Here is a 14,919-nt window from a genome sequence, read left to right on the forward strand (position 1 = left end):
CCCGCTTCTTCCGGTGGCGCGGTGGAGAGCAATCGGCTGAGGGATGAGCGGCGAGCTGGGAAGCGGGGAGGGGGGAGTGAGTGGCCCGGGGGAGAGCGAGCAGCCATGGGGGGGGGGGGCGGGGGTGGGGGGAAGTGGCGGGAGGGAGCAGGGTACCTTTCAGGGGAATGGAGGCGATGATCGTGTCTATTGAGGGGTGAGGACATCATTGCGTGGTGACATCAGAATGAGCATGCAGGCATTTATACTAGCAAGCTGGCAAATGTTTCCACACGCTGATGACATCTGCAATCACTCTGCGCATGCTCTGCGGTGTCAGGAGTCAGTGTGTAGTGGTAGTGGACTAGTAATCTAGAGACCCAGGCTAATACTCTGAGGACACGGGTTCAAATCCCACCATGGCAGCTGGTGGAATTTAAATTCAATTAATTAATAAATTCAATTAATTAATGGAAATCTGGAATCTGTTGATCATGAAACTACCATTGTCGATTGTTGTAAAAACCCATCTGCTTCACTAATGCCCTTTAGGGAAGGAAATTTTCCATCCTTACCTGGTCTGGCCTACATGTGACTCCAGACCTACAGCAATGTAGTTAACTCTTAACTGCCCTTTGAAATGGCCTCGCAATCCACTCAGTTGTACAAAACCGGTGCACAATAGTTGAAAAGGAATAAAACTGTACAGAACACCCAGCATCGACCAAGGCACCAGAAACAGCAACGGCAAACCCAGCCCTGTCGACCCTGCAAAGTCCTCCTCACTAACATCTGGGGGCTTGTGCCAAAATTTGGAGAGCTGTCCCACAGACCAGTCAAGCAATAGCCAGATATAGTCATAATCACCGAAACATACCTTACATCCAATGCCCCAGACATCACCATCCCCATTCTTGGCCATGTCTTGTCCAAACAGCAGGACAGACCCAGCAGAGGTGGTGGCACAGTGGTATACATCAAGGGGGGGGGGGGGCGTTGTCCTGGGAGTGCCTAACATTCACTCCAGACTCCATGAAGTCTCACGGCATCAGGTCAAACAAGGAAACCTCTGCTGATTACCACCTACCACCTTCCCTCAGCTGACTCCTCCATGTTGAACACCACTTGGAAGAAACACTGAGGGTGACAAGGGCGCAGAATGTACTCTGGGTGGGGGACTTCAATGTCCATCACCAAGAGTGGCTCGGTAGCACCACTACTGACCGAGCGGCCGAGTCCTAAAGGACATAGCTGCTAGACATGGTCTGGGTCAGGTGGTAAGGGAACCAACAAGAGGGGAAAACCTACTAGACCTTGTCCTCACCATTCTACCTGTTGCAGATGCATCTGTGCATGACAGTATTGGTAGGAGTGACCACTGCAAAGTTCCATCTTGACACTAAGGATACCCTCCATTGTGTTGTGTGGCACTACCACCATGCTACATGGGATAGATTCAGAACAGCTCTAGCAATGCAAAACTGGGCATCCATGAGGGGCTATGGACCATCAGTAGCAGCAGAATTGTATTCAAACACAATTTGTAACCTCATGGCCCAGCATATCCCTCACTCTACCATTACCATCAAGCCAGGGGATCAACTCTGGTTCAATGAGGACTGCAGGAGGGCACGCCAGGAGCAACACCAGACATACCTAAAAACTTGGTGAAGCTACAACACAGGACTACTGGCATGCCAAACAGGAGAAGCAGCAGGCGATAGACAGGGCTAAGCAATTCCACAACCAACGGATCAGATCAAAGCTCTGCAGTCCTGCCACATCCAGTCATGAATGGCGGTGGACAATTAAATAATTAACAGGAGGAGGCTCCACAAATATCCTCATCCTCAACGATGGGGGAGCCCAGCACATCAGTGCAAAAAATAAGGCTGAAGCATTCGCAACCATGTTCAGCCAGAAGTGCCGAGTTGATGATCTATCTCGGCCTCCTCCTGAGGTCCCGAGCACCACAGATGCCAGTCTTCAGCCAATCCGATTCACTCCACATGATATCAAGGAACGGCTGAAGGCACTGGATACTGAAAAGGCTATGAGTCCTGACAACATTCCTGCTGTAGTACTGAATACTTGTGCTCCAGAACTTGCCACACCCCTAGCCAAGCTGTTCTAGTACCGCTACAACACTGGCATCTAGCCAGCAATGTGGAAAATTGTCCAAGTATGTCCACAAAATGTAGGACAAATCCAATCTGGCCAATTACCACCCCATCAGTCTACTCTCGATCATCAGCAAAGTGATGGAAGGTGTCATCGACAGAGCTATCAAGAACCATTTAAAAAGCAATAACCTGCTCAACGATGCTCAGTTTGGGTTCTGCCAGGGCAACTCGGCGCTTGACCTCATTACAGCCTTGGTCCAAACATGGACAAAAGAGCTGAACTCAAGAGGTGAGAGTGACAGCCCTTGACATCAAGGCAGCATTTGACCAGAGTGTGGCATCAAGGAGCCCTAGCAAAACTGAAGTCAATGGGAATCAGGGGGAAAACTCTCCATTGATTGGACTCATACCTAGCGCAAAGGAAGATGGTTGTGGCTGTTGGAGGTCAATCATCTGAGTTCCAGGACATGACTGCAGAAATTCCTCAGGGTAGTGTCCTAGGCCCAACCATCTTCAGCTGCGTCAATTACCTTCCTTCTATCATAAGGTCAGAAGTGGGGATGTTCGCTGATGATTGTACCATATTCAGTACCATTCGTGATTCCTCAGATCCTGATGCAGTCCCTGTCAGTATGCAGCAAGACCTGGACAACACTCAGGCTTGGGCTGATAAGTGGCAAGTAACATTCACGCCACACAAGTGCCAGGCAATGACCATCTCCAAAGAGAGAATCTAACCATCTCCCCTTGACATTCAATGGCATTACCATCGCTGAATCCCCTACTATCAACATCCTGGGAGCTACCATTGACCAGAAACTGAACTGGAGTAGCCATATAAATCTCATGGCTACAAAAGCAGGTCAGAGGCTAGGAACCCTGCAGTGGATAACTCACCTCCTGACTCCCCAAAGCCTGTCCACCATCGACAAGGCACAAGTCAGGAGTGTGATGGAATACTCTCCACTTGCCTGGATGAGTGCAGCTCCAACAACACTCAAGAAGCTCGACACCATCCAGGACAAAGCAGCCCACTTGATTGGCACTCCATCCACAAACATTCACTCCCTCCACCACCGATGTACAGTGGCAGCAGTGTGTACCATCTACAAGATGCACTGCAGCAACGCATCAAGGCTCCTTCACAGCACCTTCCAAACTTGCGACCTCTACCACCTGGAAGGACAAGGAGAGCAGATGCATGGGAACACCACCACCTGCAAGTTCCCCTCCAAGTCACACACCATCCTGCCTTGGAACTATATCGCCGTTTCTCACTGTTGCTGGATCAAATCCTGGAACTCCCTTCCTAACAGCACTGTGGGTGTACCCACACCACACGGACTGCAGCGGTTCAAGAAGGCAGCTCACCACCACCTTCTCAAGGTCAATTTGGGATGGGCAACAAATTCTGGCTTTGCCAGTGACGCCCACATCCCATGAAAGAATAAAAAACTAAAACTGGGTCAGATCCATTTTTACCCCACTGAAGCTGGCTTTGCCCCAGTTCATTATTCTTACTCTGGATTGTTCCTTGTCCTCTTCCATAGCTAACCTAAACCTTATGATACAATGATCACCATCCCCTACATGTTCCCCTATTGACACTTGATTCACTTGGCCCACCTCATTCCCAAGAACCAGGTCTAGCAGTGCCTGCTTGCTTTCTCGTTGGACTGGAAACATACCGCTGTAGAAAATTCTCCTGAACACACTCTAGGAGCTATTGGCCCTATCTGCCCTTTACACTGCTACTACCCCAATCTACATTCGGATAATTAAAGTTTCCTATGATAACCACTGTATAATTCTTGCAGCTCTCTGTAATTTCCTTGCAGATTTGTTCCTCTACATCTTTCATGCCTGTTGGTGGCCTATATACTACACTGAGCAATTTAATTGCATGCTTTTTGTTCCTCAGCTCCAGCCAAATAGATTTTGTCCTTGACCCCTCTGGGACATCCTCTTTCTCCAGCACTGCAATGTTCTTCTTAATCAAAACTGACGCCCCTATCTTTCTTGAACATCTTGCATCCAGGAATATTTAGGACCCAATCCTGCCCATCTTTGAGCCAGGTCTCTATTATCACCACAACATCATACTTCCACGTGGCTATCTGCACCTGCCGTTCACCAACCTTATTTACCACACTCCCTGCATTCGCATATATGCATAGTAACCCTAATTTAGATTTTATTTTACTTTCCCTCTTACTCTGACCCCACTATTTTCTACTCTAATGCGACCTGTCTCTCCCAATTCTGTGTGCACCTTGGTGTTCCTTTCTTGTATTATCTCCTGGCTCCTACACCCCTGCCAAGTTAGTTTAAACCCTCCCCAATAGCACTAGCAAATCACCCTGCAAGGAAATTTGTCCCAGCTCTGTTCAGATGCAACCTGTCCGGCCTGTACAAGTCCCATCTTCGCCAGAACTGGTCCCAGAGTTCCAGGAATCTAAAGCCCTCCCTCCTGCACCATCTTTCTAGCCACACATTCATCTCTGTCCTCTATTTCTATACTCACTTACATGTGGTACCAGGAGTCATCAGGAGATTACTACTTTTGAGGTCCTGCTTACTAATTTCTTACATAGCTCCCTAAATTCTGCCTGCAGGACAACATCCCTCTTCCTGTTTGGTACTAACGTGGACCACGACTGCTGGCTGTTCCCCCTCCCCACTCAGGGTGCTCTGTAACCATTCAGAAATAGGACTCAGTTTTCTATGGGCTGTTCCCCTGGACACAAGCCGACAGAGCATTGTGGAGGGCGAGGGTGTACATCTAGAGATCGTGGTCCACATTTGTACCAACGATATAGGTAGAAAAAGGGATGAGGTCCTGCAGGCTGAATTTAGGGAGTTAGGAAAAAGATTAACAAGCAGGAACGCAAATCTCCGGATTACTCCCAAGGCCACATGCTAGTGAGTATAGAAATAGGAGAATACACCAGATGAATGTGTGGCTGGAGAGATGGTGCAGGAGGGAGAGCTTCAGATTTCTGGGGCATTGGGACCAGTTCTGGGGAAGGTGGGACCTGTACAAGCTGGACAGTCTACACCTGAACAGAACTGGGACAAATATCCTTGCAGGAAGGTTTGCTAGTGCCTTTGGGGATTGTTTAAACTAGATTGGCAGGGGGATGGAAACTGAGGGCAGTTTCAAATAGAATAAATTCAGAGCAGGGAACGGGAGGCAGAAAATTAGCAAGTGACTCTGAAAGACAGAAGAAGCAAAGGTTAAAAAGTGTGCAGCACTGGAATTTGGCAGTGTTAAAAGGTATTTACTTAAATGCAAGGAGTATAGTAAATAAAGCCGAGGGGCTGAGGGCACAGATAGACAAATGGCAACATGATATCAGTGCTATAATGGAAACTTGGCTTAAAGAGGAGCAAAAATGGCAGCTCAACATCCCTGGATATAAAATTTCAGGCCGGATAGAGAAGGAGATAAAAAAGGAGGGCGTATAGCATTATTGGTTAAAGAATCAATTACAGCTGTGAGGAGGGATGATATGCTAAATAAATCATCAAATGAGGCCATATGGGTTGAGGTCAGAAATAAAAAAGGGGCAGCCACACAACTAGGAGTGTACTATAGACCCCCAAATAGTGAGAGGCAGATAGAAGAACAAATAAGTCGGCAAATTTCTGAGTGCAAAAACTATAGGAAATAATAGTTGGGGATTTCAACTACCCTAATATCAACTGGGATACAAACAGTGTGAAGGGCACAGAGGACACAAAATTCTGCATTCAAGAGAAATTTTTTAGCCAGCACCTAACAAGCCCAATGAGAGGGGGCACAATTTTAGATTCAGTCCTAGGAAATGAAGCTGGGCAAGTGGATGTAGTAGCAGTGGGTGACCATTTTAGAGATAATGACTGTAATACAGTTAGACTTAGCATTATTATGGAAAAGTACAGAGATAGAACAGGAATAAAAGTTCTAAATTGGGGAAGGCAAATTTTACGAAGCTGAGAGGTGATCTGGCGAAAGTGGACTGGATACAGCTACTTGAAGGAAAATCAGTGGCAAACCAGTGGGAGGCATTCAAAAGCGAGATTGTACGGGCACAGTGTGGACATGTCCCCACAAAGAAAAAGGGTGGTACTGCCAAATCTAAAGCTCCCTGGTTATCTAAAAGCATACAGGGTAAGATAAGGCAGATAAAGAAAGCTTATGACAGTCACAAAAAAAGTAATACTTTAGTGCCTAGAGGAGTACAGAAAGTGCAGGGGTGAAGTAAAAAGGAAAATTAGAAATGCAAAGAGAGGACATGAAAAAATATTGGCAGGTAAAATCAAGGAAAACCCAAAGATGTTTTATCAGTACATTAAGAGCAAGAGGATAACTAAGGAAAGGGTAGGGCCTATCAGAGATGTACAAAGGAACTTATGCATGGATGCAGAAGATAAGGACAGGGTTCTTAATGAGTACTTTGTCTCTGTCTTCACAAAGGAGAGGGATGATGCAGACATTATAGTTAAAGAGGAGCAGAGTGAAATATTAGATACGATAAGCATAATGAGAGAGGAAGTACTAGGGGGTCTGAAAGTGGATATATCACCAGGGCTGGATGGATTGTATCCCATGTTGTTAAAGGAAGCCAGGGAGGAAATAGCAGATGCTCTGAGGATCATTTTCAAATCCTCACTAGATACAGGCGAGGTACCAGAGAATTGAAGGTCTGCCAACATTGTACCATTGTTTAAAAAGAGTGCAAGAGATAGGCCAAATAATTGTAGGCCGGTCAGTCTGACTCGGTGGTGGGCAAATTATTAGAATCAAGTCAGCATAGATTTGTTAAGGGTCTTTCCAACTTAATTGAGTTTTTTGAGGAAGTAACAAGGAGGATTGATGAGGGTAGTGCAGTGGATGTGGTCTACATGGATTTTAATAAGGCATTTGACAAGGTCCCACATGACAGACTGGTCAGAAAAGTAAAAGCCCATGGAATACAGAGGAACGTGGCGAGTTGGGTCTAAAATTGGCTGAGTGACAGGGAACAAAGGGTAATGGTCGACAGATGTTTTTGCGAATGGAAGGCAGTTTCCAGTGGCATCCCACAGGGCTCAGTGTTGGGTCCCTTGCTGTTTGTGCTATATATTAATGATTTGGACTTAAATGTGGAAGGCATGATTGGGAAATTTGCAGCTGACACAAAAACTGGCTCTGTAGTTGATAGTGAAAAGGTTAGCTGTAGACTCCAGAATGCAGAATGATATCAATGGTTTGGTTGAGTGGGCAGAAAAGTGGCAAATGGAATTCAATCCGGAAAAGTGTGAGGTAATGCATTTGGGGAGGGCAAACAAAGCGAGGGAATACACAATAAATGGGAGGATATTGAGAGGGGTCGAAGAAGTGAGAGACCTTGGAGTGCATGTCCACAGGTCCCTGAAGGTAACAGGACAGATAGATAGAGTGGTGAAGGAGGCATATGGAATGCTTTCCTTTATTGACCGAGGTATAGAATTCAAAAGCAGAGATGTAATATTGGAACTGTATAAAATACTGGTTAGGCCACAGTTGGAGCAGTGCTTACAGTTCTGGTCACCACATTATAGGAAGGGCATAATTGCTAATGAGTGAGTGCAGAGCAGATTTACAAGAATGTTGCCAGGGTTTGAAAATTGCAGCTATGAGGAAAGATTGGATAGGCTGGGGTTGTTTTCCTTAGAACGGAGGAGGCTGAGGGGTGACTTAATTGAGGTGTACAAAATTATGAGGGGTCTAGATAGAGTAGACAGGAAGGACCTGTTTTCCCTAGCAGAGAGGTCAATTACCAGGGGGTACAGATTTAAGATGATTTGTGCAAGGATTAGAGGGGATATGAGGGAAAACATTTTCACCCAGAGGGTGGTGAGTGTCTGGAATTCGCTGCCCAGATCGGTGGTAGAGACAGCAACCCTCAACTTATTTAAAAGGAACCTGGACCTGCACCTGAAGTGCTGTAACGTGCAAGGCTACGGATCAGGTACTGGAAGTTGGGATTAGAACGGGCGGCTGCTTTTCTCAGCTGGCGCAGACATGATGGGCGGACATGTTGCCGGTCTCACTGTGTTCCTCCAGGCCCCGCTCTTTTACACTGTTGCTGGTCTCACTGTGCTCCCCCAGGCCCCGCTCTTTTACCCTGTTGCAGGTCTCACTGTGCTCCCCCAGGCCCCGCTCATTTACACTGTTGCCTGTCTCTCTGTGCTCCCCCAGGCCCCGCTCTTTTACACTGTTGCCGGTGTCACTGTGCTCCCCCAGGCCCCGCTCTTTTACACTGTTGCCGGTCTCACTGTGTTCCCCCAGGCCCCGCTCTTTTACACTGTTGCCGGTCTCACTGTGCTCCCTCACGCCCCGCTCGTTTACACTGTTGCCGGTCTCACTGTGCTCCCCCAGGCCCCACTCTTGTAAACTGTTGCCTGTCTCACTGTGCTCCCCCAGGCTCCGCTCTTTTACACTGTTACCAGTCTCACTGTGCACCCCCATTGCCCAGCTCTTTTACCCTGTTGCAGGTCTCACTGTGCTCCCCCAGGCCCCGCTCATTTACACTGTTGCCTGTCTCTCTGTGCTCCCCCAGGCCCCGCTCTTTTACACTGTTGCTGGTGTCACTGTGCTCCCCCAGGCCCCGCTCTTTTACACTGTTGCCAGTCTCACTGTGCTCCCCCAGGCCCCACTCTTTTACACTGTTGCCTGTCTCACTGTGCTCCCCCAGGCCCCGCTCTTTTACACTGTTGCCAGTCTCACTGTGTTCCCCCAGGCCCCGCTCTTTTACACTGTTGCTGGTGTCACTGTGCTCCCCCAGGCCCCGCTCTTTGACACTGTTGCTCTTCTCACTGTGCTCCCCCAGGTCAAACTCCTTTACACTGTTGCCAGTCTCACTGTGTTCCCCCAGGCCCCGCTCTTTTACACTGTTGCTGGTGTCACTGTGCTCCCCCAGGCCCCGCTCTTTTACACTGTTGCCAGTCTCACTGTGTTCCCCCAGGCCCCGCTCTTTTACACTGTTGCTGGTGTCACTGTACTCCCCCAGGCCCCGCTCTTTTACACTGTTGCCTGTCTCACTGTGCTCCCCCAGGCATCGCTCTTTGACACTGTTGCTCTTCTCACTGTGCTCCCCCAGGTCAAACTCCTTTACACTGTTGCCGGTCTCTCTGTGCTCCCCCAGGCCCCACTCCTTTACACAGTTGCCTGTCTCACTGTGCTCCCCCAGGCACAACTCTTTTACACTGTTGCCGGTCTCACTGTGTTCCCCCAGGCCCCGCTCTTTTACACTATTGCCTGTCTCACTGTGCTCCCCCAGGCCCCGCTCCTTTACACTGTTGCTGGTCTCACTGTGCTCCCCCAGGCCCCGCTCTTTTACACTGTTGCCGTTCTCACTGTGCTCCCCCAGGCCACGCTCATTTACACTGTTGCCTGTCTCACTGTGCTCCCCCAGGTCCCGCTCCTTTACACTGTTGCCGGTCTCACTGTGTTCCCCCAGGCCACGCTCGTTTACACTGTTGCCTGTCTCACTGTGCTCCCCCAGGCCCCGCTCCTTTACACTGTTGCCGGTCTCACTGTGCTCCCCCAGGCCCCACTCGTTTATACTGTTGCTGGTCTCACTGTGCTCCCCCAGGCCCCTCTCTTTTGCACTGTTGCTCTTCTCACTGTGCTCCCCCAGGCCCCACTCTTTTACACTGATGCCGCTCTCACTGTGCTCCCCCAGGCCCCGCTCTTTTACACTGTTGCCGGTCTCACTGTGCTCCCCCAGGCCCCACTCGTTTATACTGTTGCTGGTCTCACTGTGCTCCCCCAGGCCCCACTCTTTTACACTGATGCCGCTCTCACTGTGCTCCCCCAGGCCCCGCTCTTTTACACTGTTGCCGGTGTCACTATGCTCCCCCAGGCCCCGCTCTTTTACACTGTTGCCGGTCTCACTGTGCTCCCCCAGGCCCGCTCTTTTACACTGTTGCCAGTCTCACTGTGCTCCCCCAGGCCCCACTCCTTCACACCATTGCCGGTCTCACTGTGCTCCCCCAGGCCCGCTCCTTTACACTGTTGCTGGTGTCACTGTGCTCCCCCAGGCCCCGCTCTTTTACACTGTTGCCTGTCTCTCTGTGCTCCCCCAGGCCCCACTCCTTTACACAGTTGCCTGTCTCACTGTGCTCCCCCAGGCACAACTCTTTTACACTGTTGCCGGTCTCACTGTGTTCCCCCAGGCCCCGCTCTTTTACACTATTGCCTGTCTCACTGTGCTCCCCCAGGCCCCGCTCCTTTACACTGTTGCTGGTCTCACTGTGCTCCCCCAGGCCCCGCTCTTTTACACTGTTGCCGTTCTCACTGTGCTCCCCCAGGCCACGCTCATTTACACTGTTGCCTGTCTCACTGTGCTCCCCCAGGTCCCGCTCCTTTACACTGTTGCCGGTCTCACTGTGTTCCCCCAGGCCACGCTCGTTGACACTGTTGCCGGTCTCATTGTGCTCCCCCAGGCCCCGCTCCTTTACACTGTTGCCGGTCTCACTGTGCTCCCCCAGGCCCCACTCGTTTATACTGTTGCTGGTCTCACTGTGCTCCCCCAGGCCCCTCTCTTTTGCACTGTTGCTCTTCTCACTGTGCTCCCCCAGGCCCCACTCTTTTACACTGATGCCGCTCTCACTGTGCTCCCCCAGGCCCCGCTCTTTTACACTGTTGCCGGTCTCACTGTGCTCCCCCAGGCCCGCTCTTTTACACTGTTGCCAGTCTCACTGTGCTCCCCCAGGCCCCACTCCTTTACACCATTGCCGGTCTCACTGTGCTCCCCCAGGCCCGCTCCTTTACACTGTTGCCTGTCTCACTGTGCTCCCCCAGGCCCCACTCTTTTACACTGTTGCCAGTCTCACTGTGCTCCCCCAGGCCCCACTCTTTTACACTGTTGCCGGTCTCACTGTGCTCCCCCAGGCCCCACTCTTTTACACTGTTGCCGGTCTCACTGTGCTCCCCCAGGCCCCGCTCTTTTACACTGTTGCCGTTCTCACTGTGTTCCCCCAGGCCCCGCTCGTTTACACTGTTGCCTGTCTCACTGTGCTCCCCCAGGCCCCGCTCCTTTACACTGTTGCTGGTCTCACTGTGCTCCCCCAGGCCCCACTCGTTTATACTGTTGCCGGTCTCACTGTGCTCCCCCAGGCCCCTCTCTTTTGCACTGTTGCTCTTCTCACTGTGCTCCCCCAGGCCCCACTCTTTTACACTGATGCCGCTCTCACTGTGCTCCCCCAGGCCCCGCTCTTTTACACTGTTGCCGGTCTCACTGTGCTCCCCCAGGCCCCGCTCTTTTACACTGTTGCCAGTCTCACTGTGCTCCCCCAAGCCCCACTCCTTTACACCATTGCCGGTCTCACTGTGCTCCCCCAGGCCCGCTCCTTTACACTGTTGCCATTCTCACTGTGTTCCCCCAGGCCCCGCTCTTTTACACTGTTGCCGTTCTCACTGTGTTCCCCCAGGCCACGCTCATTTACACTGTTGCCTGTCTCACTGTGCTCCCCCAGGCCCCACTCCTTTACACCATTGCCTGTCTCACTGTGCTCCCCCAGGCCCCGCTCTTTTACACTGTTGCCTGTCTCACTGTGCTCCCCCAGGCCCGCTCTTTTACACTGTTGCCGGTCTCACTGTGCTCCCCCATGCCCCGCACCTTTACACTGTTGCTGGTCTCACTGTGCTCCCCCAGGTCCCGCTCCTTTACACTGTTGCCAGTCTCACTGTGCTCCCCCAGGCCCCACTCCTTTACACCATTGCCTGTCTCACTGTGCTCCCCCAGGGCCCGCTCTTTTACACTGTTGCCGTTCTCACTCTGTTCCCCCAGGCCACGCTCCTTTACACTGTTGCCGGTCTCACTGTGCTCCCCCAGGCCCCACTCCTTTACACTGTTGCCGGTCTCACTGTGCTCCCCAGGCCCGCTCCTTTACACTGTGGCCTGTCTCACTGTGCTCCCCCAGGCCCCACTCTTTTACACTGATGCCTGTCTCACTGTGCTCCCCCAGGCCCCACTCTTTTACACTGTTGCCGGTCTCACTATGCTCCCCAGGCCCCGCTCTTTTACACTGTTGCCGTTCTCACTGTGTTCCCCCAGGCCCCGCTCTTTTACACTGTTGCCTGTCTCACTGTGCTCCCCCAGGCCCCGCTCCTTTGCACTGTTGCCGGTCTCACTGTGCTCCCCCAGGCCCCGCTCTTTTACACTGTTGCCGGTCTCACTGTGCTCCCCAGGCCCGCTCATTTACACTGTGGCCTGTCTCACTGTGCTCCCCCAGGCCCCACTCTTTTACACTGATGCCTGTCTCACTGTGCTCCCCCAGGCCCCACTCTTTTACACTGTTGCCGGTCTCACTGTGCTCCCCCAGGCCCCACTCTTTTACACTGTTGCTCTTCTCACTGTGTTCCCCCAGGCCCCGCTCTTTTACACTGTTGCCTGTGTCACTGTGCTCCCCCAGGCCCCGCTCCTTTGCACTGTTGCCGGACTCACTGTGCTCCCCCAGGCCCCGCTCTTTTACACTGTTGCCGTTCTCACTGTGCTCCCCCAGGCCACGCTCATTTACACTGTTGCCTGTCTCACTGTGCTCCCCCAGGCCCCGCTCCTTTACACTGTTGCCGGTCTCACTGTGCTCCCCCAGGCCCCGCTCTTTTACACTGTTGCCGTTCTCACTGTGTTCCCCCAGGCCCCGCTCTTTTACACTGTTGCCGTTCTGACTGTGTTCCCCCAGGCCATGCTCTTTTACACTGTTGCCGTTCTCACTGTGTTCCCCCAGGCCACGCTCTTTTACACTGTTGCCGTTCTCACTGTGTTCCCCCAGGCCACGCTCATTTACACTGTTGCCTGTCTCACTGTGCTCCCCCAGGCCCCGCTCCTTTACACTGTTGCCGGTCTCACTGTGCTCCCCCCAGGTCCCACTCGTTTATACTGTTGCCGGTCTCACTGTGCTCCCCCAGGCCCCACTCTTTTACACTGATGCCGCTCTCACTGTGCTCCCCCAGGTCCCGCTCTTTTACACTGTTGCCAGTCTCACTGTGCTCCCCCAGGCCCCACTCCTTTACACCATTGCCTGTCTCACTGTGCTCCCCCAGGCCCCACTCGTTTACACTGTTGCCGGTCTCACTGTGCTCCCCCAGGCCCCACTCCTTTACACCATTGCCTGTCTCACTGTGCTCCGCCAGGCCCCGCTCTTTTACACTGTTGCCGGTCTCTCTGTGCTCCCCCAGGCCCCGCTCTTGTACACTGTTGCCTGTGTCACTGTGCTCCCCCAGGCCCCGCTCTTTTACACTGTTGCCGGTCTCACTGTGCTCCCCCAGGCCCCACTCGTTTACACTGTTGCCTGTCTCACTGTGCTCCCCCAGGCCCCGCTCTTTTACACTGTTGCCGGTCTCACTGTGCTCCCCCAGGCCCCACTACTTTACACTGATGCCGGTCTCACTGTGCTCCCCCAGGCCCCACTACTTTACACTGATGCCGGTCTCACTGTGCTCCCCCAGGCCCCGCTCTTTTACACTGTTGCCTGTCTCACTGTGCTCCCCCAGGCCCCGCTCTTTTACACTGTTGCCTGTCTCACTGTGCTCCCCCAGGCCCCGCTCTTTTACACTGTTGCCGGTCTTGCTGTGCTCCCCCAGGCCCCACTCCTTTATACTGTTGCCTGTCTCACTGTGCTACCCCAGTCCCCGCTCTTTTACACTGTTGCCTGTCTCACTGTGCTCCCCCAGGCCCCTCTCTTTTACACTGTTGCCGGTCTTACTGTGCTCCCCCAGGCCCCACTCCTTTACACTGTTGCCGGTCTCACTGTGCCCCCCAGGCCCCACTCTTTTACACTGTTGCCGGTCTCACTGTGCTCCCCCAGGCCCCGCTCTTTTACACTGTTGCCGTTCTCACTGTGTTCCCCCAGGCCCCGCTCTTTTACACTGTTGCCGTTCTCACTGTGTTCCCCCAGGCCACGCTCTTTTACACTGTTGGCGTTCTCACTGTGTTCCCCCAGGCCACACTCTTTTACACTGTTGCCGTTCTCACTGTGTTCCCCCAGGCCACGCTCATTTACACTGTTGCCTGTCTCACTATGCTCTCCCAGGCCCCGCTCCTTTACACTGTTGCCGGTCTCACTGTGCTCCCCCAGGCCCCTCTCTTTTACACTGTTGCTCTTCTCACTGTGCTCCCCCAGGCCCCACTCTTTTACACTGATGCCGCTCACACTGTGCTCCCCCAGGCCCCACTCCTTTACACTGATGCCGGTCTCACTGTGCTCCCCCAGGCCCCACTCCTTTACACTGTTGCCGGTCTCACTGTGCTCCCCCAGGCCCCACTCCCTTACACTGTTGCCGGTCTCACTGTGCTGCTCCCCCAGGCCCCACTCCTTTACACGGTTGCCGGTCTCACTGTGCTCCCCCAGGCCCCACTCCCTTACACTGTTGCCAGTCTCACTGTGCTCCCCCAGGCCCCACTCCCTTACACTGTTGCCAGTCTCACTGTGCTGCTCCCGCAGGCTCCACTCCTTTACACTGTTGCCGGTCTCACTGTGCTCCCCCAGGCCCCACTCCCTTACACTGTTGCCGTTCTCACTGTGCTCCCCCAGGCCCCACTCGTTTACACTGTTGCCAGTCTCACTGTGCTCCCCCAGGCCCCACTCCTTTACACTGTTGCTCTTCTCACTGTGCTCCCCCAGGTCCCACTCCTTTACACTGTTGCCAGTCTCACTGTGCTCCCCCCAGGCCCCACTCGTTTACACTGTTGCCGCTCTCACTGTGCTCCCCCAGGCCCCGCTCCTTTACACTGTTGCCGGTCTCACTGTGCTCCCCCAGGTCCCACTCGTTTATACTGTTGCCGGTCTCACTGTGCTCCCCCAG

At 52.5% G+C, this 14,919-nt stretch overlaps 1 protein-coding gene across 1 annotated transcript in view; it reads right to left on the minus strand.

Annotated features, from left to right (window-relative positions):
- Positions 1-5,792: 5,792 nt before the first annotated feature.
- Positions 5,793-14,919, minus strand: part of LOC137378611 (filaggrin-2-like) — a 44,983-nt gene continuing 35,856 nt past the window's right edge. The window contains exons 6-10 of the mRNA XM_068048908.1: positions 13,866-14,336; positions 12,965-13,479; positions 12,292-12,873; positions 10,392-10,677; positions 5,793-5,849 (exon numbers count right to left, since the gene is read on the minus strand). Coding sequence (XP_067905009.1) covers positions 5,793-5,849; positions 10,392-10,677; positions 12,292-12,873; positions 12,965-13,479; positions 13,866-14,336 — 1,911 coding nt within the window. The remainder of the gene's footprint in view (positions 5,850-10,391; positions 10,678-12,291; positions 12,874-12,964; positions 13,480-13,865; positions 14,337-14,919) is intronic.

Source organism: Heterodontus francisci, chromosome 17 (assembly GCF_036365525.1).
Source record: "Heterodontus francisci isolate sHetFra1 chromosome 17, sHetFra1.hap1, whole genome shotgun sequence".
NCBI classification, from domain to species: domain Eukaryota; kingdom Metazoa; phylum Chordata; class Chondrichthyes; order Heterodontiformes; family Heterodontidae; genus Heterodontus; species Heterodontus francisci.